Source organism: Corvus cornix, chromosome 5 (assembly GCF_000738735.6).
Source record: "Corvus cornix cornix isolate S_Up_H32 chromosome 5, ASM73873v5, whole genome shotgun sequence".
Classification (NCBI taxonomy): domain Eukaryota; kingdom Metazoa; phylum Chordata; class Aves; order Passeriformes; family Corvidae; genus Corvus; species Corvus cornix.
This window is the reverse complement of record NC_046335.1, coordinates 26,697,743-26,718,663: the sequence shown is the minus strand read 5'-3', so window position 1 is coordinate 26,718,663 and position 20,921 is coordinate 26,697,743. Positions and strand designations below refer to the sequence as shown.

The following is a 20,921-nucleotide window of genomic DNA, read 5'->3' as shown; positions in this document are numbered from 1 at the left end:
TTCTTACATTGATTTAAATATATTTATGAGGACTAGATTAAAATTAAAAACACCTTTTTCCTTTGGTTAGGCTTGTCTTTTTCTTCAGAGGCCTTAAATTGAGAGGAGGGAGAGAGATATACTGATTTCCCTTTATCCCTAGCACCTCCTATACCTTTAGATGTTTGCGTGACTTGTCTACTAATAGGGTTTTAATCAGCGTATACTGCTATGGAATGCCATCTTAATTTTGGCCTACTTAACATGCTTTTCATCCAGGTTGAAGTTATTCTTTGCTATACTGTTTTCTCATCATGTTATACGTGTGCCTCTATTGTTTCGCAGCATCAGAAAGATCTGTGTAATTTGAAAGCTATAGGAAATTACTGACTTCTATGTATAGCTCCAAAAAGATAGAGAGGCCATAGCAAAGGAGGGTTGTGCATGCCATCTCAGATGTAGAAAACAGTAATGTGTAAACTACAGGAAATATTTAAAGGAGTTGGAGGTAAGGAAATTGTCTTTGGAGGATTACAAAATGTTTCAAGACAAATACTGGATATTAGAGGGGGAGATTACCAGTGTTCCCAACAGCAGAGAAATGACAGCTTATGTGGAATTTTTCTCTTGAAATTGTCAGCTGAAACTCAATCAAAATTTAACGTGATGGCTAAGAGAAATATTTGTCACTATAGCATTGTTTTGCAGGATGAACAATAGTAAAGCTTGGATTTATAGATGAGTAAACACATTAAAACTCTTCTTGCGTTTATTATTTTAAATGTCCTGTGAATTATTTGAATAAAGGATAATATTTAAAGATTCTGTTGAGTTTACAGCTTCCCCTTTTTCCCCCTTCATTTTGGAGAAGGACTGAAGGACATGCTGCAGATGATTGCAAGTCAATGGAAGGAACTACAGAGGCAAATCAAACGGCAACACAGCTGGATTCTTAGGGCTCTGGATATCATCAAAGCAGAGATACTGGCTACTGATGTGTCTGCAGAGAATGAGGAAGGGACTGGGAGCCCTAAGGTAAGTGGCTTGAAGTTTGCCTTATTTCCTCTTATTTCCGTCTTCTTTTGAACTAGGCACCACTGAAGTTTTCTTTCCACCCTAAGGCTTTTCATTTCTACTGGGTAAACTTTTTTTTTATAAACAAAATGAAATGCCTTACTCTGAAACAATAAAAAATCTTAGAACTTTCAAGTTTTCCAGCAAGACCTGTCTCATTGTGTGTAGAGGGGCACGAGGGGGAACATAAAACATTTAGTAAACAAAACATAAAGCATCTTTAACATGAATAATCAGAATGCTTTTAAATTGTTTTGTTGCAACTATAAATCACTATAATCAGTGCAATCACTCAGCTCTGACATCCATTAGCCGCTTGGTTACAGCAAATTAACAAAGAAGAGAGAAAGTGATTCATTATCTCATTCCTGTTAATGACTATCAGATGCATTGCTTAATTAGGGGATGGCCATTGTAGTAGGAGGAAGGTCATATGCCTTTCCACAAATCTTTTTGCTCCAAGTTTAAGTCGTCCATAATAGTGCTTGTGTTGAATACAAGTACTTTAATGGTAAGTTATTGACACCTGCCATCATTTTGTGGATATTAATTATTAAAGAGAGCTATAGTAGGTACCAGTTGCCAAACTTAGTATTTGTAAGAGCATTTTAAATACAGACCATGCTTATTTAAATTGGTGCAAGCAGTGTAGAGATACTACACACTATAGAAACTTCTGGCTTAAGGTCCATGACCTTTCATCACCATCAGTCGTAAGCAGAGTTGTTTCCTAAGCAAAGAATATGCAAGAGAGCAATCCAATAACTCAATATCTTGCCACACATCCAGCTGAAATGTTTAGAAAAATTCATGGTTTCTGTTTCTGGAAACAACAGAGACAGTGTGCTGAGTGCGTTTTCTGGTTCTGATCTTAGACAATTCTTAGCATTGGTATTCAGTGCTTCCTAGAGAGTAGTTTGTAGAGTGACCCTTGGCTATGATTGCATGAAAAGTTCTGGTGATTTCTTACTATAATTCTGCATAGCAAGAATGGTCTTAGAGATGGAGGAAGAGCCAAGGAGAAAAATGAAACAAAAATACAGGAAAACACATATATGCAGGAGACAGAATTTGAACTGATATCCCTCATCACTTGCATGATGGAAAGTGCTCTTGGGCCATATGGCTCTTCCTTCAGGAAGTAGGTGGTGGAGCAACACTTGATTTCATAATGAGATCTCTTAAACTAAACAAACTAGCTCAAAGACAAGTTTTCATCCTGCCAGTAATATGATCCCACATCTCTGAACATCTTGCCAAATCCATGCCCAAGAGTTTAACTGCTTAATCAAAATTATAATGTAAAAAGTATTTTAAAATCCAGCCTGATTTTGCTATGAAAATTGTGGAATCCCTAGCTGGGAACTATTATATTCAAATATTTGCTCGAAAAGAGAGAAATGGAGAAAGGGTTTATGTTGCAGTACATTTTTCATATACATAGATGATAGCTCCTTGCCCTGTGCTTTTTATCATAGAGATAGGAACCTGAAGCAATGTGGTTTTTTTGTTTGGTTGGTTTGTTTGTGTCTACAATTAAATTTTAAAAAAGTGGACCAAAAATAAGATGAAACTAAAAATATTTTCAGGTTAACTCAGTGATTAAATTACATTCCTATAAGATTCTTGTAAGTATGTGCAGTAGAGTGGTTGAATACCGTCTACTTCACGCTAAAATATTAACTAAAACTAAAATATAGTTGATAATATAGCTGCACGTTTCAGTTTACATTTGTTTCAAAAACCAAAAAGAACCTGAGAAGTGTAATAGAAAACCTAAAGATTATACCTAGAGGGTATTTTTATTTTTGTCTTTTTTTGAGAAACTACAGGAACAGTGCTGGTGTTAGAAATCTGTAAAGAAATAGGAAAAGAGGGAATTTCAAAGACCCTAGGAAAATTTTCCCTTAGGACTTTTAAAAACATGTTTTCATAGCACTGTGGCATTTTTAATGAGAGCAGTGAAGAGTGGGAGCAGGAAACGGATGTTCTAGAAATATATTGTCAACATTAGTAGTCAAGAATTCGGATTTTGCTTAGGAAATTTTTCATTTTATGGTATGTAAGTTTTGTAGTGGTGCTATAGAAGACTTAGGATTGATTTTAAACATTGCTGATGCCTAAGCTCTTCTAAAATATTGCATTCTCTGTAAAATATTAGGAAAACAGTCAGTTATCTAAGTATTTACTAAAACTATTATTCTGTCATTTTTATAAATGAAGAATTGATGACTGTATTCAGTTTAAATTGAAGGATATAAAGTTTTGCCTTCTTACTCCATTGAGAAGTGCTTTTAAAAATTACACATTCCAACAAGTACTGATCGAACATTATGATTAGTACATGAGACATACAATACACTACTGTCCTGAATCTTGAGACACTTAGCTACAGTATGTGTTTTCTTTTGATGGAAATAGTAAGTAATATTCTAAAATATCTGGAAAATAGGATGAATGTTTTCATATATGTGTGTATTTTTCATTTTTTCACCTTCTGAAGATGTCTGAGACCACTTGTTTTTTGTAAGTGATCTCTTAAATTGTGTCACTTCTGCATCACGAAAAGACTACTGGAACAGTATTGCTTTCAATAAACACTAAAGAGTGGTATTGAAAAAAACATGATGTACTTTCTTATCTAGTGGCTGTGAGTGTAAATGCCCAAATATTACCCTGATCTATTTAACTCATAGTTTGGTGGAAAAATTCATTGCTTTCTGAAGAGCCTGCAAATTAGTCTTGTAACTGATATCCTTTAAAAGCATACAAATCTTAATAGCATTTGCCCATAGTACACATTCTCCTTCACTGAACCATATTATTACTGTATTATTGTATGGAATAATATTCTTAGGGTCAGTTGCAAGTTCTGCTCCCAGCATGCATTTGTACAGTTAGTTCATTACTATAATTTTTGAGATCTGCATATGTTTGTTCTGCAAGTAAATGTTTGAATTAAGTTCTGTGGGTTGTTTTGGTAAAAGCTTAAGAGTATAGCATCAGAACTTAAAGGCTGGTAGGTCAAAAGAATAATGGTATACTCTGCAAATATATATATAGTTTTTACTTCTGGACATGTTTATTTCCAGAATAATTGCTTTATTACTGAAAAACATTTCTTATTTTCCATTCCAGCTTCAGAAAACTAAGCATATAACTGGTTAAGACACTGGACTTAATACATAGAACATTGAAATCTGACTTAGTTGTTCCAGGTAAAAAAAAAGTCTTGGGAAGAATGTGTTAACTCTAAAATAGACTTGTCAATGGGTTAATGATAGAAGCAGTCAGGATTTGAAGAGTATTGGAGGAAGAGGTAAAAACACATTTAACAAAGTAAACTGAAAGTCACAGAAATAGTAGGTGGCTCAGGAACAGAATTTGAAGTGGTTAAACAGGCCTTTGTATGAAGCGAAAAAGAAAACCAGTGTAATTTCCTCTTGGTATGTAATTAAACACCACACACTTCCAGGATCATTTCCCACTCAGTTGCATATAATTTTACAGCTTTTACAATCATTCTAAACAAACACTCTTCAGTACACAGAAAAGTGACTTTCATTTAAAAATTGAAACTTGGTGAAGCTGTTTAGTATCGATCACTATTTGGGATTCTGGAAATACTGCTTCACAGGCAGTTTTATAGTGACACTGGTCTCAGACCTAGTGGGTGGACCAAACACCACAGTCCAGAAAAATTATATCCTGGTCAGTCTGTTAATATGAAGATGAATTTGTGAAATGGACAACAGAACAGAGTAAAGTTTAGAGAATGGTAACAGTCTTTTCTTTTTTACTTCAGTCTTGTAACTTGTCCTGGCAATTCAATCAGGCTGCTATGATTGCCACGGTTAGATTAATACTTTGATATAAAAGGAATATACAAATGAAGTGTTTTGGTATCTTTGTGATTAGTGCGGAGAAATATTATATTTGTGAGTAGATAATTTTCTTTTCCTCAAAGTCTTTTATCAACTCTGTATTTCATGAGTATGGTGCATGGGCTGTAATATTAAAAGCAACATACCAGTACTTTTTTCTGATTTCTTTCATTATTTAAAAACAGGGGAAGTTTATTACTGGGCAGATTTAAATATTACTGACAGATAACAGAGACCATGAATTCTAGCATTCTGAGAATCTAGTATTTTTACTTACATAACCACTTGGAAAACTTTTTGGTGTCCAATGTATGCAATTGGAGTATTGCATATATTATTGTAGTGGGTTGTGCTTTGAAGTTGTCAAATGGCATATGTAACTGGCCTTCATTTTCTTCTCCTTCACTTGTTTCTAGTGGAAGGGCAGGAATAACATATAATAGAAGGATCATTTTACTTAGCTTGCTGGAGTTACTTAAATCGCAGCAGAATTTTAAAACTTTACATCTCGAACTGAATTTATTTAACCTACAGTCTCTCTTTCTCTATTTTTCCACATGCATAAAGTCAGGATCAGACTTGTGGATTAAATCCTGTGTCTCATGTTTGTAACACTGTGGAATAAAATGTCAAATAAATAACCATTACTTATTCAGTAACAATTTGAAAAAATAATGAAATGGAAATAAGACTTTCATCTCTGTCACACAGACATATGGAAAGGGCTTTTCATCTGGTGATACACATGCCATTCTGGTCTATCTTTGTTGCATGGCTTAATCAAGTCTTTTTTTTGGAAAAGAAAAGTTGGTATTTGTGCTTTAGAAGAAGTAATTCTTTCTTCTAATGTGTCCATAATGAGCCACATTCCCATCTAAATATGGGAGAGTTTTATCTCATGAGTGCTACACCTCGTAGATGAGACATTAAACTGAAGTTCTAACCACCTTTACCCAGGCTTACTTCCAGTATCAGTAATTACCATCTGCCGCCTTAATTCTTTGCAGTTTCAGCTGAATGTGTTAGTCTCTTCTGTTCAGAAAAACTGGATAGTCTTGGGCACAGTTAAAAAGTTGCTACCTTTCACTGGTGAAAACAATATCTTATAATATCCTGCGACGTATTTCTGTGCTGCACAGTATTACAGCAAGTCTGCGGTTCACCATTCACTACTTCAAAGACAATAATAGGGAAGTGCTCTCCTGTAATTAGAATAGAAGGCTCTGATTGAGGCATAGTCTTATATTGTTGAATATTTAAAATGCTATCTGTACATAAATACTATTATTGTGCCTAACAGCGGAACAGTTTTAAAGCATTCATGTAATATTTCAATTCTGAATCTTTGGAAACTTTGGGAGTCTAGACTAAAGATACTGTCATCTCAGTCTTAAGTACAAATGATGCCATGAATTCTGCTGTACTAGAAAAAAAATAATCGCAGTTATTATTTTGCTTGGCTTTAGGTATTTCAGTATATGATATTACATTAGTCTTGGTCTGTCAGCTTCTATGGTGGGAATTTGAACCATATATGATTTGGACAACGGGATAAAAAAGGTAGTGGTATTTACAAAATCCTTCTGTAAATCAATAGACATAATTTTGGTTTTGCGAGGAATAGGCCTGTCTTTTAGTGCTTTTACTGGAGCATGTGAAACATGACTGAGTTCTTTTGATATTATTATCCAAATAGAGGATTGAAAACATCCATTAAGAATTTCCAAGCTAATCAAAACAAGCTATGTTGATGTAACAATGAAAAGAATCAAAAAAGGAAGCAAGAAGAAGGAAACTTTGTGTCTTTTAGCACAGTTAGACACTTCAAGTTCCTCAGTTTTCTAGTTTTTAATACCTTGCTTAATAAGTTTAATTTTAATATTACAGACATCATCTAGATTGTGCACAGACCTACCTATCATTGTAAACAAAAGTATCTTCAGGAAGGATTTGAGAGATGACACCATAATTATACACACCATTTTAGAGTGGATGAATAAAAGGAAAGAGAAAAATGGTTTAAAATAAGTTTGAAAGCAGAAACTAGCATTGCTGGAGAGAGTCTGGATATGGATTATTGAATGGGACTGACATATAGAGAGTCTTTGTTGAAGAATATGGAAGAAAGGGATCTACTGAAGGGTATGAAAGATGTGACTGTGGCAACTGAGCAGAAAAGCTTTGTTTACTGTAGTACTATATCAGACCCTGAGAGTTAGTTGAAATATTTTGTGTGATAATTTTAGTATAGATAGAAAGAAAACAGAGTTTTAGTACTGTTTAGTACCTTTCTGGTACAGGGGTTTTATTGAAAAAGCCAGTGCCTTGACAAGAATGTGTCTCATCATACTTTGAAGCAAAATTATCTTCAACTAAGCAGAAGCTTTCAAAAACAGAGGCAAAGCCAAAGTAACCATATAATCTTTCAAGCACAGAATATTTCCTTTAAGCTTCTAAGCATATACAATCTTAAGTTGATGTTTCATACAGAATAATATTCATAAAGCTGCCATGATTCTTCTCTCTTGTATTTTGCATTTTTGTGCTATGTTAAAATACTTTAACTGAGCTAGTAATTTTTGGGTGATTTTAAGTCTCCAAGCTGATAAAATATGGACTTTTGTGTCATTAGACCATGGCCTTTTTACCAAACACAGGCATAAGCAAACTGGACCTTAAAGTCTTCCCTTGGTCAGCTCTTTTGCAAGGGCTTACTCCTCAACATACCCTGAAAGGAAGCAGGTGTCAGAACTAATTTTCTTCTTCCAGAGGGAGAATGTTGCATTTCATATGGCTGTTCATAAGGATTTACACAGCTGAGATCTTCCAGGAAAGGCTGTAAATAAAATTATGTCCTTGTTAGCCTCCTCTTGTGCCTCTGTGAGCCAGTTATGGATTGTGGTGGTGGTTGGTTACTTCATAGAGAAAGAGGACGTGTGGTTCTCTTCTACTGCCTTCCTCCCCACTAACTGGAAATTCACAGCCTGTATTACTGAGGCCGACTAGGATGAATCTAACCCAATGTTTTGAGGATAAAATGTTGCAATAATAACTACATTTTTGTTGCATGATAACTCCTGGCTAAGGTGCTGGATTATGCATGTGGGCTTGTAAATGGATTGGCAACACTAGACCACTGCTTTTAGAAGTAATTTTCAGTTGATAGATGATTTTAAGTGTTACATATCTGCAAGAGCTCTATTCTGAAAATGTTTCTTTTGTTCAAATAGTCATAGTTTTTTTCCAGAATGATTGAAAGCAAGTGCATCAAAGGTTCAAAAAAAAAAAAGGGGCTGTTAGATGTATTATCAGGTTCCACATGGTAGATTCACTGTTGTTTATTGGAAGCTGTTTCTCTTGAGTACTTAATTGTATGCTTTTTAGTTGGCAGGAGGAATGGTTTTGTGTTTAATTCAGAACCTCTCTTTACGGAAAAAGGAATGAATCTAAGCAGTCACTGTTTGGACTGCAGTAAGAGATGACAAATGAATAATAGCTCCACCCTAAACCTCGTCTTTCAGGTTATATGAGCCCTGGTAAAACTTCTCTATATCAGAAGTTAACTAAATATTTTTCTAGTTTTTCAAGAAATTACGTCCCTGAAGTCTTGGTCAAGAAAATCTGGGTCCCATTTTAGCTCAGAGATATTGTTTTCTCATATATCCATCAGTGTCCTGCAAATTCTATATGACAGTGTTGTTTTCATAGTATCTAAAATAATTTCAATCATTTTTAACAAGTTGAATTTCTAAAAAGTAGCAAAGATTCTAATATTTTTTCATTAAATCTGACAACAACCTTATCTATTATCTCACTACCAAGTATAAAATTGAGAGTGCCACACTTTAAAAATAATATTTTTTGCAGCTCTAAATTGTATCTACTATTGAGCACAATATTCAATCCTGTTATGAAACATAGGTGCTTTTTTAACCAGCACATTTACTGCAAAAATATCAAAAATCATATTTGAATTGAAGATGTGAACAAGGACCCTGAGGTATCTGTGCTATTTATAATATACTTCTACAATTTTTACACCTTGGTAATTCCAAATATTTTATATTGATTGCTTTTGGCAACTATTGGCTCTTTAACAGCCATCTCTGTTAGTAGGAGCAGTTATGCTTACATAGTTAGCAAAGAAATGATGACTTTTTACTTCAGGAATGAGAAAGGCTACTTTCTATTAAAACATAGATCAAGTTCAGTGTGAAAGATGTTTTAAATCTAAATCTCTCCACTGAGAACAAGTGCAGACTGAGAACTTGATGAGAACAGATATTTAAACTGACTTACACCCAAGGGGCAAATTTTATCATAATGCTATTTGAATCGAACATTATTACCTGAAACTCTGAAAGTATGTTAGGCTGTTGTTACTTCACCTCTGTAAGTGTCTACTTTTCTATGTGGGCTCAGAATCCCATGAGCTCATTCAAGGTTTCAGACCACAGCAGAAACAGAGCTTTTTTAAAATTAGTTGTTTAAGTTCGGAAGTTGATGGAACACACTAAAATAAATCAATAAATAAGCAAGTGAAAAGAAGGAATCCTAGCTAACTGAAAATGCCTTGGTAAAACAAGTCTGTTGGGATTTAAAGATAGTGATAACTAACAAAGCAAATTAGTTGAAATTCAGATCTTTTCAGTTAAGTTTCCTTTCTCATTTCTTATTCCTGCTCCCTCTCCCTCCATGCCATCTGTTGCTCCTCAAGACAGTTCAGGATTTCAACAGGATCACAAGTGAAATATAGTACAGGAGTGTGTGGGGAGACTTCTCCCAGGGTTCAGTGCCAGGTCAGTCGCAGATGGCAGTGCAGGGGGGCTAAAAGTCTGGCGCTCCACAGGCATCATATCTGACTTCTGACAAATGTGGTGCTGGTCAAATCAAGAGGTAAAATTTGAATGTGTCTTCTACCCACGTGTTGTTTACCAGTCATCACAATGATAAATATTTTGGCTTGTTCAGATGATGTGGCATAAGATCTAGGCATTGGACTTAAAAAGTTATTGTCTTCTGTCTCCCCTAGTCTATCTTTTTTCTAGCTCTGGTAATAGCAATGTAATATCAACTCATGCCTCTCATCCTAATTACCTCTGGTAATGAAGGATTTAGTGGAGTAAACTAAGCTTACCTTCTGTACTTAGATGCTTTCTTCTTTTCTTTTTGTGACAGACTGTTCCACCATGTTTTGCTTCTGAAAAAAAATCATGTTTGAAAATATAAATTTTCCCTTTTGATATGGTCTTGTAAAAATCCTGTACTTTAAATAGTACAGCTCAATAGGGATGCTGTTGTCAATTGTCATCTCTAAAGATTGTTGTTTCTGTTAATAACATTCTAACTTTGTTTTATTAAACTTTTATTACTGGTCTGAAAACAAAAATTACTGCTTTATTCCATTAAAGAGTGACTGGCACGGCACTCCTCTGATCTTTAAAAAAAGAAATTTTACTTTCATTGTATTTGTGCATTAAATTAATGCTCCTATCTACAGAATAAACTAACTTCTTATAAATATTACTGTGCTTAATTATCAGTTAGGTATTTGAGTTTTTGCTGTTATGGTTGATGTCCGGGAGTGATTAAATGTGTAATAGAGAACAAAAGAAACATTGATGTGAACAAAGATACTATAAGATAAAGGCAAATTTTATCTTCTTCATGCTTTTATTCTTTTAAAATTATTTAAATTACTTTTATATTCAGCATGGTTTGGTGGCATTTCCCTTTGTTTTTTCCAATTCACTTCTTATTTTAGTCTTTCAGAATATTTCTAGCAATGATTTAACTTGTAGTATCTTTCAGTTCTAGTCTTAGCTGTGTACTTTAAGCATCTGTTCCTCACTACGGTGGTCACAAAAGAGAAACCAGGTAAAACAGTGTTTTAAGGAAAAATCTACTTGGACATCCTGCATTTTCAAACTGATTTATTCTTAAATGTCTTGTGGCATAGTATACTTGACTACACTTAAACTTTAAATGCAAAGTGATGTTACAGATTTTGCTAGTTTTTTAAGCCAATCTATTAGAAGGCAACAGAATATGGTGCTGAGTGTTGTGTGACCTGAGTTCTTTGTGTGTATCTACATTGTGAAAAAGAATAAACAACTTTTTCAGTAGGCCATTTGGTGAAATACAGACTAACATTAAAAGCCTGAAAGATGCTTATGGTAAAAGCACATGTATGTTTGTATGTTAGGTCTAGTAACTTTTGGGTAATACTTTTTTTTTTTTTTTTTAGTATTTTGCCTGGATTTTTAATTATGGCTTTCTTAAAGTATCTCAGATGTATCTCATTTATTGATAATTATGCTTACCCAAGGTAGTGTAACTAATGTGGGAGATACAATGGGGACTGCATCACATTTAGCAATTTAAACTTGTTCCTTAAACACCTGGAAGTAACTACAACAAAAATATGTGTGGCAGTAGTGCACTTTGCCATGTCCCATGGGCAGCTGTAAATGTTAATGACAGTTAACCTAAGATGGCTTTAAATGCAAAATGGGTTTTCTGACCAGAAGACAGGTGGTATGCCATATTCTTTTATAATCGCCCCATAGCATGCTTTATGAACCATCATCACGCCAGAGAGAAAGAATAGCTCATCTGGGCATGTACACTTCATTTCTTCATCCTATTTTTCCTCTTTGCAGTCATGTTATAGAAAGGAGACAGGCCTTTAGCACAGAATACCTTAATCCTTGGTTTATGAGCCCTAAGAAAATCACAGGTATGGTTGATGCTGACAGTCTACATCATCCCTTACAAAATGAAAAAAAATTTTGAGGAAAAAGAAAGAAAGAAAATTGAAAAGGGGAAAGTTCAGATCTGATTAAGAGCTCAGCACCATGTGTTCTGAAATACTTTAACTTATAGCTATGATGCACAACAGAAGTTTAGAATGGTACATTTATGATTGCTTACATTCGAGGATCACAATTTCTGTTTGGGGGAAGGGGGCAAGAAGGTGACTGAGGTCAGGTCAGCTTGTCTTTTCTGTCCTTGCTGTTGGTTTGGAAAATTTTCCTGGAGACTTACAAGGGTATTTAGTACTTGTATTACATTTTGCAGGCTGCCCTTCCTATCTTAGATGTGAGATGCAAGCAGTTAGAGCACTGTATAATCAAGTACTACTAGAACTGCAAAATATAAAGATAGATGCAAAAAATAGGGTAAATCTCTCTTTTAAAAATTCTGTGTGTAGTAAGATAAGCTTTTTCTGAATATGACAATTAATGGGTTAGTTTGAAAATCTATGGGTTTTTGTTATTAATTAGTCAAGAACAATAAGGTTTAAAAGTTCATATTTTTCTAATGTAATAAAATGTTTTTATACATTGGACAGGAAATGTATTAAGGAAATAAACAGAATAAATGTAAGTTCATTCTTCTGCTAGTTCATTTATTTGGGCATTGATTCTTACTCTTCAGTATAGATACTTCATGAAGCATCCGTATTTATCTCTTATTCCTGACATGTATTGCTACAAAGGCTTTTGTTTGTAAAGTATCAGCTAATTAAAATAAATATAAAATTAAACATGAAAAATGTTGATTTCCAATTCAGTGAATCCTAGGAATATTATAATAAGTTTGGTTTTAATTCCTGAAAAGCATATTAAAATTAACTTTTCTCCCATTTATGTAATGCATATAACTAAACTTCCTTCCTACTGTGAGACAGTTTCATTTATTGTTATTTGTAAACAGCTTAGTAAAGATGCATAGTGGATTGGTCTAGAAACTCCTTGAACAGTTTCTTTTGAAATAACACTACATACGTTAAGCTCAATTACACATCCAAACAGCCACAACACACTTTTGGTAATTTATTCATTGATTTAACATAGTACCCAGAAGAGTCATGCCTGCTGTCAATTTTGTAATATATTATGTTTTAAATATACTCATGCTCACCCATGCACGCCATTAAGGTGTGCATAAACCTGTGTTTTTCTCTCTTGACAGCTATAAATGTTTGTTATTATTACACAAAACATATGTTCATGTTGTTTTTGTCTAAATTATTCTATCTGGGGCTATAAAGTTTTAATGTTATTAGTTGCCCTTAGAATTTTAATGTTTCACTGCTGTAACCTTCTTAGGATTTCTCTGCAATTAAATAGAAACTATTTCACTACAGCCTGGAAGAACAATATATTTTATACAAATAAAAAAATCCTTCTTGCTCCATTTTCTCCCAGTGTAGTAAACTGTCTAGTTGACAAGGCTCTATGCACTGCAGTCCTACCTGTAGTATTTTCCAGAACTGAATAGAATATTATACTTTCCTGCAGTATTCTCATTAATGAAAGAACCTAACTCAAGCTATTTCAGATAGAAGGCAAGTCACAGGCAGTTTGCTTTGAAAGCCCTCTCCCTGTTGTTCTCTGTTGTCCCCTTATTCAGAAAATACAGAGGAACCTCAATCAATGTAACACTTATACTATGAAAAAAGCCAAGGCTTTAGGAGATGGAGTATTAATGTGAAAAAATAATTTGGAGAAATTTCTCCTCTGTTTTCTTCTAAATAGCAGCTGTACATAGGAAAATATAAGTGTATAGCAGCAGCAACAGGAAAATGCTTCCCCCCGCCTTTCAGTTTTCAAGGCCTTCTCTCTAAGGAATGAAAGCAGATGGGAATTCAGCCAGGACATTAGAAGATATTTTCTGCTTTTAAATGAGGAAAGGCCTCACTTAGGGCATTCTTTTCCATATACTGGATTAAGGCATTATATGGACTTAGTTTTTTTCTTGTGTTTTGGGCCAAAATACCCTCTCATAGAGGAAATAAAGTAAAATTGTTCCATGCAGACTTTAAACATCTGACATTTTTTATCTTATCTCTAAGTACAGCACGCTGGTGTTCCTACCAGTTTCTTCAGGCTTTATTCCACCATCTGACCATAACACTACTCATGTGAAGAGGTACAAGAGTGGTCGGAATATTCAAAATGTACTGATTAGAAGATGCTCACTCAAATTTATTAGACAAGGTTTCATTTAAGAAAAAGGAATAAGGTATTTCTAAGTGAATTTGTGCAAAATGCTTGAGATACTTCAACCTGAGAATTTGAATTGGGAAGTGTTTCATGAATCTTATATTAAAAACTGAGGAAGAGGACATAAAGGCATTAGTAACTATTAGTATTTTTGAAGCACAACATATGTAAACATCATAACGCCTTTTGAAAAAAAGGTAATTTTCCCAGAGAAAGGAACTGAGGCAAAGAGGGGGAAGAGCTTTCCCCACAGCCACAGGATGAGTTGTTAGGCCAGCTGGAATTAGAATTCAGAAGTTTTGTCTTCCAGGCTTGTGTTGAGCTGACTGACCCAGTAATTCTCACACTTCTACAGTAACATCCTTTAACATTTAATGCTTCCAGGACTCTGCCAAAAAGATTTCTTTCATTATGAAATTTAATTCTGTCCCCTCAAATTTAATTTGTCTTGCCTGTTTTCCTTGCTCTTCTTTATTTGTTCTTTCATTCACTTTTTCCTTTGGCTTCCATTATGCTCCTGAATATTTCTGTCTTTTTATAATTAATTCTTCTTTTTCCTCCGTTTTCCACACGCTGTTAAAGAATTGTGTCTTTTCATCCCCAACAATATTTCTCTTTTTATTCCTCATTATTCCTAGGTATCTCAAACCTGTCTTCAGAACTGCTCTGTTTTACCGGGCCACAGTTGCAGCTCACAAACATTGTTTCATGCATCCTAATTTTCAAGATTTTAATTATGTCTGAAGGTTTGCCAATTATATGGTGAACTTCTGCATTGGAAAGAATAAGACCACAGCCTTCTCTACTCAGAACTAAAAAGCTTACAATAGAAAAAAATGTACCATTTGTTGGAGAATAGAGATAACAGGGGAAAAGCAGTGTGTCAAGGTTCTTGGTTAAACAATAATCTCTTACAGAGCACTCATTACTGCTAAATAATTGCCTGTGTTGGGAGAAAGGTTTCTATGTGAAGAGAGGTTCAAGAAGGTCAGTTATCTAGTGGTAATGACCATAGCGGTCATTAAAGGGTATTAATGCTATTAAGAACAGAACTTTAACTTTTTATTGAAGTTTTTATTTAAATTATATTAACTTTGATTCAACTTTTAATTGAGGTGCAACCATCCAAATTCTGTAGTCAGGAACCAAGAAGTAATGAACATAAAATTACATGTTCTTCTGATAGGCTGATAGGTCTTTAATATATTATAATTTCAGGAGTCTCTACAGAGCAGTTATTAGTATTAAACTATTCAGAGGTATTCTATTAGAATTAGGGCTGGGTGATTGATTCAGGAAAAAATCCGATCTTGACCCATAGCAAATGCAGACAGTATATTTTCTGAATTAAAAAGAACTTCTTTTCATAAATATAGTTGCATGCAATCTCAAAACAGTTGCTAAGTTAAAGTAGTCCTATGGTTCCTAAAATGCTCTGTCTTATAAACCTGATGCATGGTGGCAGCAGTGCTGATTTCATTCTGAATTGAATTTATAGTTCCATACTACGTTCAGTGCTTGTTGTATAGAGAATCTCAAGCTGAAAGTACGTAGGGACAGTACTACTGCTGTCCTTCCAGACACTACAAGAACCAGAATCAGGGTATGGCAGGGGCTCCCAGGAACTGGAAACACGAGCTACTACATGGAAGGACTGAGCTAGTACCGAGTAGCCCTCCTGGTCCAACTTTTTGTGTCGTCTTTTTCCCTAGGACATTTCAGGAATAAGCTACTGAGTAAGTCTAAAGGGCTGAAGCACTGGAGAAGAGATGTGAGACTGGAAAATTAACTCTTAGGGATCCAGAGGAGTATCACTTGTCATGCCACCTTCTACTCTTGCAACAGAATTTTTTGTCCTTGCCTGTCAAACCTGACGATACAGTAACATGCTGTAAAATGAAAAATCAAACCCATCATACAAACAGAACAAAATACTAAACACTGCTTCATTCACATGGAGGAATGATAAGCAAAGAAACGGCTGATGTATGATAGGAGTTAATTGCATTGCCAAGTGCATGTCTGGGTGGGTGCTGAGACTTGGGTAAGAAAGGAACAGCATAGCCTGCTGAGGACTGCAAGCTGAACAGTATCCTCCATGCTGTCATGGCAACTTTTCAAGGTACAACTTCAGAGCCAAAAGCTATATTGTATTTATGGAAAACGATGACATTAAGAGAGATCTAGCAGTCTTATAAAGTTGCAAGGAGGAAAGAATCTCAGGGTAAGGCATTTGTAACAAAGGAGAACATGCTATCCAAAAGATTTTTGCTGCTTTTATATGAATGCTTCAAATAAAGCAAATTATGTCAAACAGTCATTATTTATTGCCTTATTATCTGAAAGGTTTTTTTTGTGGTGAGGAAAAGTGCCAATTGACCTTACTACAGGAAAAAATTTCTGGGTTTTGGAAATGTTCTGGGTGTTTTCAAAACTTCCAAGACAATATTAAACTTTCAGTTCCATAGTTTCTTATATATTTCTGTAGTTTCATCAAGTGGAGTTATGTACCATTCTATGAAAACATCTTCTGCTTCTAAAATACTTTGAACTTGTTTTCTAATAATTACAGACTTGGAGAATACTTTGTATTAAGTTGGCCTACTGCCATTTTCTTGCAGAGAAATTTGCCATAAGAACTGATAATGGATTTTTCTTCTTAAAAAAAAAAAAGTTCTTTGCGTTTTTGGTAGGAAGCCAGGTTTGTGTCATTTAGACATGTCACATCATTGTGAAAACATCATTCATCATAACACAATGACAGTGTGTTCTGCTGAGCTGCTGACTCCTCTTGAAAAATTGTAAAGTGGTGTGTGCATATTGCCATGCAAAGAACTACTTCGGTATTACAGAATATTTTTCTGGGGCTGCCTGGTGGAATGGTCTAATGTATTACCCTTGTAACTGGGAGAAGATAGGTTCTAAAAGGTGATGTGCAAGTCTTTGTAGTTCTAATTCATAGGTACATGACATTTTCAAAAAAATCATAGAAGGAAGTATTAATAGACATTCCATAAGGTCATTTAGCCCTCTTCCCTGCCCAATGCACAAAAAGTTAAAAAGCATCTGAACTGTTTCTGCTGTTTTTCTGTTTTCTTACAATCAGCCAGTGGTGGGTATTCTGTGACATCCAAAACAATTTATTCCAGTGCTTAGCAAACTTGAAAGCTTTTTCTTACTCTCTTGACTAAATTTACCTTACAGCAGTTTATACACGGTTGTTCTTGTTCTATCCCCAGAAGACACAGAGAATCATTACTTTATCCTGCATGGCAAGCTCTGGTGTATTTGAAGATCACCATCAATTTGCTATTCTATTTCACAGTGTACGGGCTTGTTCTGTCAAACCGTAATCAGAGTATAAAACTAATAATAAATGGAAGTCAAGATAAATATCTTTCATGTTAAACACAAACAAAAGAAGTGTTATCCTCTAGGGCCTAGGGTGTTTTAATACTTTGCTGTTCAAAACTACTATTTTCTTAAGTAGACAAGTCTTTCTGGCCAACCTCTTTATTAGGACAAAATTTCTTTTCCTTTGGTGACTATGTGGAAATATTCCTTGATTGTATAAGGAATGAACTCCTGTATTTAACTTGCTACTAAACAACTGTTTACTCAAAGAGCTGTACACTTTCTCTCCTACTCCTTTTGTTGATGCTTTAAATTCTCCTCAGTGTGTAATGTACCTTCCTCTGGACCTTACGTCCCATAGTAATATGTATGTTTAAAAAAATACAGGCTAAGTCAGTTTTCAGTTTTTACTATGTCTTGACTAACCCCAATGTCACTAGCAGTTAATGTCTTTGGGATATTTCATCCACAGGGTTCTCCTTTTAAGGAGACCTTAATAGAAGACAAATAGATGAGTAGTTGGGGAGGTGGAGCACTGGCCAGATAATAGCAAAAATACTGTATAGTACTCACCACTGAAGTATTAGCACATGCATTTATCTATGTTATGATGTTATTAAAGATAAACATAAGTAGAGTTAAGAAAGTTCTCAAAGGCTTCCAGAATTGTGATGTCTGTAGAAACATACCATGAATAATGATAACAAAAATTGTTGGTGGTAGGAGTTTGGACAAATGGGAGAAAACAACAATAGAAAGTGTAGCACTCCATGTGTGCATTGTGGTAGCTAAAAATTAGGGGTCAAACTCATGTTTTTTGAAATATTTACAGTCCTTTCTCATTTGCCTGTTGGAACTGTGTAGTCTGGAGTAAAGAATTTGTGGAGAGGGAAGATGTCTGAAGCAGGCTGAATATGATGAAAAATTGAAAAAGCAATGATAAAAATATAAGGAATTGAAGCAATATAAAGCAAAATAATGGGTCAAGAAATAAGGTTGCTATCTTTTCCTGTTTAATGACTATCCTATCTAAACAAGGAAGAGGGCTCTAAGCTTGCTGGAAACAGAGCTGCTCTGCATTACCTGTCATGAATGGGTATTCTTAGTTTTCAGAGGCAGTAAAGCAATGGGGAACATGCATGACACCACCAAATGATACAGTTATGAATAATAATGAAGATGTATCTGGAGAAGTTACAGTTATGAAAACACATGGGCAGAATAGGCTAGGAAGACCTAAAGCTTACTTCCCTGGTGCAAGCTGATGCTGAGATCAGAGCTCTCCTGGCAAAGCTAAGCTGCTCTCAGAAGCTTTTCCCAGAGGAGTGGTAGAGATGGGGGCTGTATAAGCAGTCTGGAATGAATAATAATGCCCATCCTCTGGTAGTACCAGGGTGTATTGTGTACTTCATGTTTCTCTGGGTTTAAAGTGTGCCGTGCTAAATAAAATAATGTAAATTTTAATACTGTCTAGTCTATTTTGAGAATTTTGTGGAAGATCAGCTTGAGTAGAGTTCCTTCCTTATAAGAACACTAATAATATTATCCCCAAAAGAATGGAAAAAACCCCACCTTTAAAAATCATTGACTATATGAATAAATCAGTCATCTTTTGACAACTGTCATATGAACTGTTAGGCTCACGTATGCTATGTGAGCAATATTGTCAGAAAAGTCAAATGACCACATGTACTGATTTTTAACTGTAATTGAAATAGCTTAGTGTCACATGGTATTTGGTTCCGATTTGTGACTTTGATTTGTAGAGATTGTGAACTAATCTTGCCATCACATGTTACATTTGTAAACCAAAGTTTTAAACTGTGCTGATCAGACATATGTAGAAAATCACAGCTGCACTGCAGACTTGCACCTGTGCCTGGATTTCATCTTTTCTAGTCCCTATTCAGGGCACATGTATAAGCTATGAGAAAATTATGGTGTGGGAAACCTGTATTAGTAGTATGTGTTGATGCCTTAAGATGCCTCCTAGAAGCAGAGACTAGACAGGAGTAAGGGAATAAAAGTAGGTATTTATTTGAAAGGCCTTCAAAGGTACCCCCTGGGGAGCCAGAAGCTATTGCCAAGATGGACCCCAAGATGGATGGCAGGTCACAAGTTCTTCACACTTTTATAGGTTTGGTTCATTTGCATATCAGGGTTAATTCTCCAATTAAAGCTTCAGTTTAATGATGTAATTTCCCCTCCGCTTAACCCCCTTAGAGGCTCTTTGGTTTATACTTTTTGGGCCTAGGACGGTCTGGGTGTCCTTGAAGAGCAGGCCTGGAGAGGCTTTGTTTTGTCTACCTAGCATGAGAGAGAAGAAATTAACAGGCTACAAGAAACTTCAGAGTTACACACTAAGCAGTACAGAATTTGAAAAATATAAAAGTTAAAACTTAAGGCATCATGTACCAGAAACAAGTGAATAGGAAGCAAGATGTGGTTCTGTTTTATATTGAGGGAATCAGAGGCAAAGAGATGGCAGCATGATTAAGAAGTTCACATAGCAGATCAGAAACAAAGCAAAATCATATATGTATGTCCCAACTCTTTGTTTCTCTCTATGACTCTGCAAGTACAGTCTGCTTCAATTTCTAGTCCAGTGGTTGCTACCTAAACATGGTAGAACATAATGCAATTTATCTTCAATTATCAGCTCCCACACACAGTGGTCAGCAGTGATACTATTTCTTTTGCATTTACAAGCTTGTTTGCATGGTGAGCACCTAGGAAATCTTACTAAATTTATAGAGTTATTGTGCAAAAGTTAAAGAGCATTAAATTCCCATATGGATATTATGAAGTCACTGTAGCTTGCTCTAGCTCCTTTGAGAAGGATTAAGCTACGGCAAATTAAGGCCACTTTAGTCCTGAATGAATGTCCACATGGATGTTAATGCACTTCAACTTATGCACATTGGTTTTGAAGCGTTAGTTAATTAATCTTCCAAGTCTTGTCCCTGTTCTAGGAAGGGCAGAGAGAGCTTCCACAGATGTTGATTCCCAAGGCACTAGTGAGTTAATATTTTTTTTTGCATCTCTCCTAATATAACATTTTCTGAAGGGAAGTATTCTTAAATATTTCAAATTTAAACACATAATTTCTAACTGTGAAGTTTTATTCTTTTGCTTATTTAAACTTCAAAAGCTCCATCTCAAATAGATGATGTATGTTGACATCATAATGGGTAGAACTCAGTACAATTCAGTAAATGGCAATCATCTTTAAAGGGGGAAATGTCACATAAAAATTAACAGGGTTAGATATACATTTTCAACAAAATACCATGATTTCAGATAAGTATAAAAACTATTAAAATTGTATTTGCCAAGTTAGGCTGTATCAATGAAAAGCAAAGTAGTATGTGGAAAAATCCCGGAAATTCAATACCTTCCCCTGGCATTGCAGTCAAATTTGACTAAAATATTTACTTTCCAAAGTTTTTTTTTCCTGAAAGAGACTTTTCAATAGATCCTACACCAGGCATACCTGTATTTAAAACAGAAACCTGGTATTGGAAATAAAGAATGAATACTTGTAGGTAGTATTGTTATTGCCCATAATAAAAATAATTCCTCTAGAGGTGTTTGGAAGTTGGATGTTGAAACATAGCCA

General features: G+C 35.0%; 1 protein-coding gene across 4 annotated transcripts in view; it reads left to right on the top strand.

Annotated features, from left to right (window-relative positions):
• The window catches only part of AKAP6 (A-kinase anchoring protein 6), a 273,048-nt gene that overhangs the window by 130,469 nt on the left and 121,658 nt on the right, over positions 1-20,921 (top strand). For 3 of the 4 annotated variants that reach the window (XM_010392152.4, XM_010392145.4, XM_010392171.4), the window contains exon 7: positions 848-1,014. In XM_010392152.4, coding sequence (XP_010390454.3) covers positions 848-1,014 — 167 coding nt within the window. The remainder of the gene's footprint in view (positions 1-847; positions 1,015-20,921) is intronic. The other variant, XM_039553019.1, reaches the window with a different exon arrangement.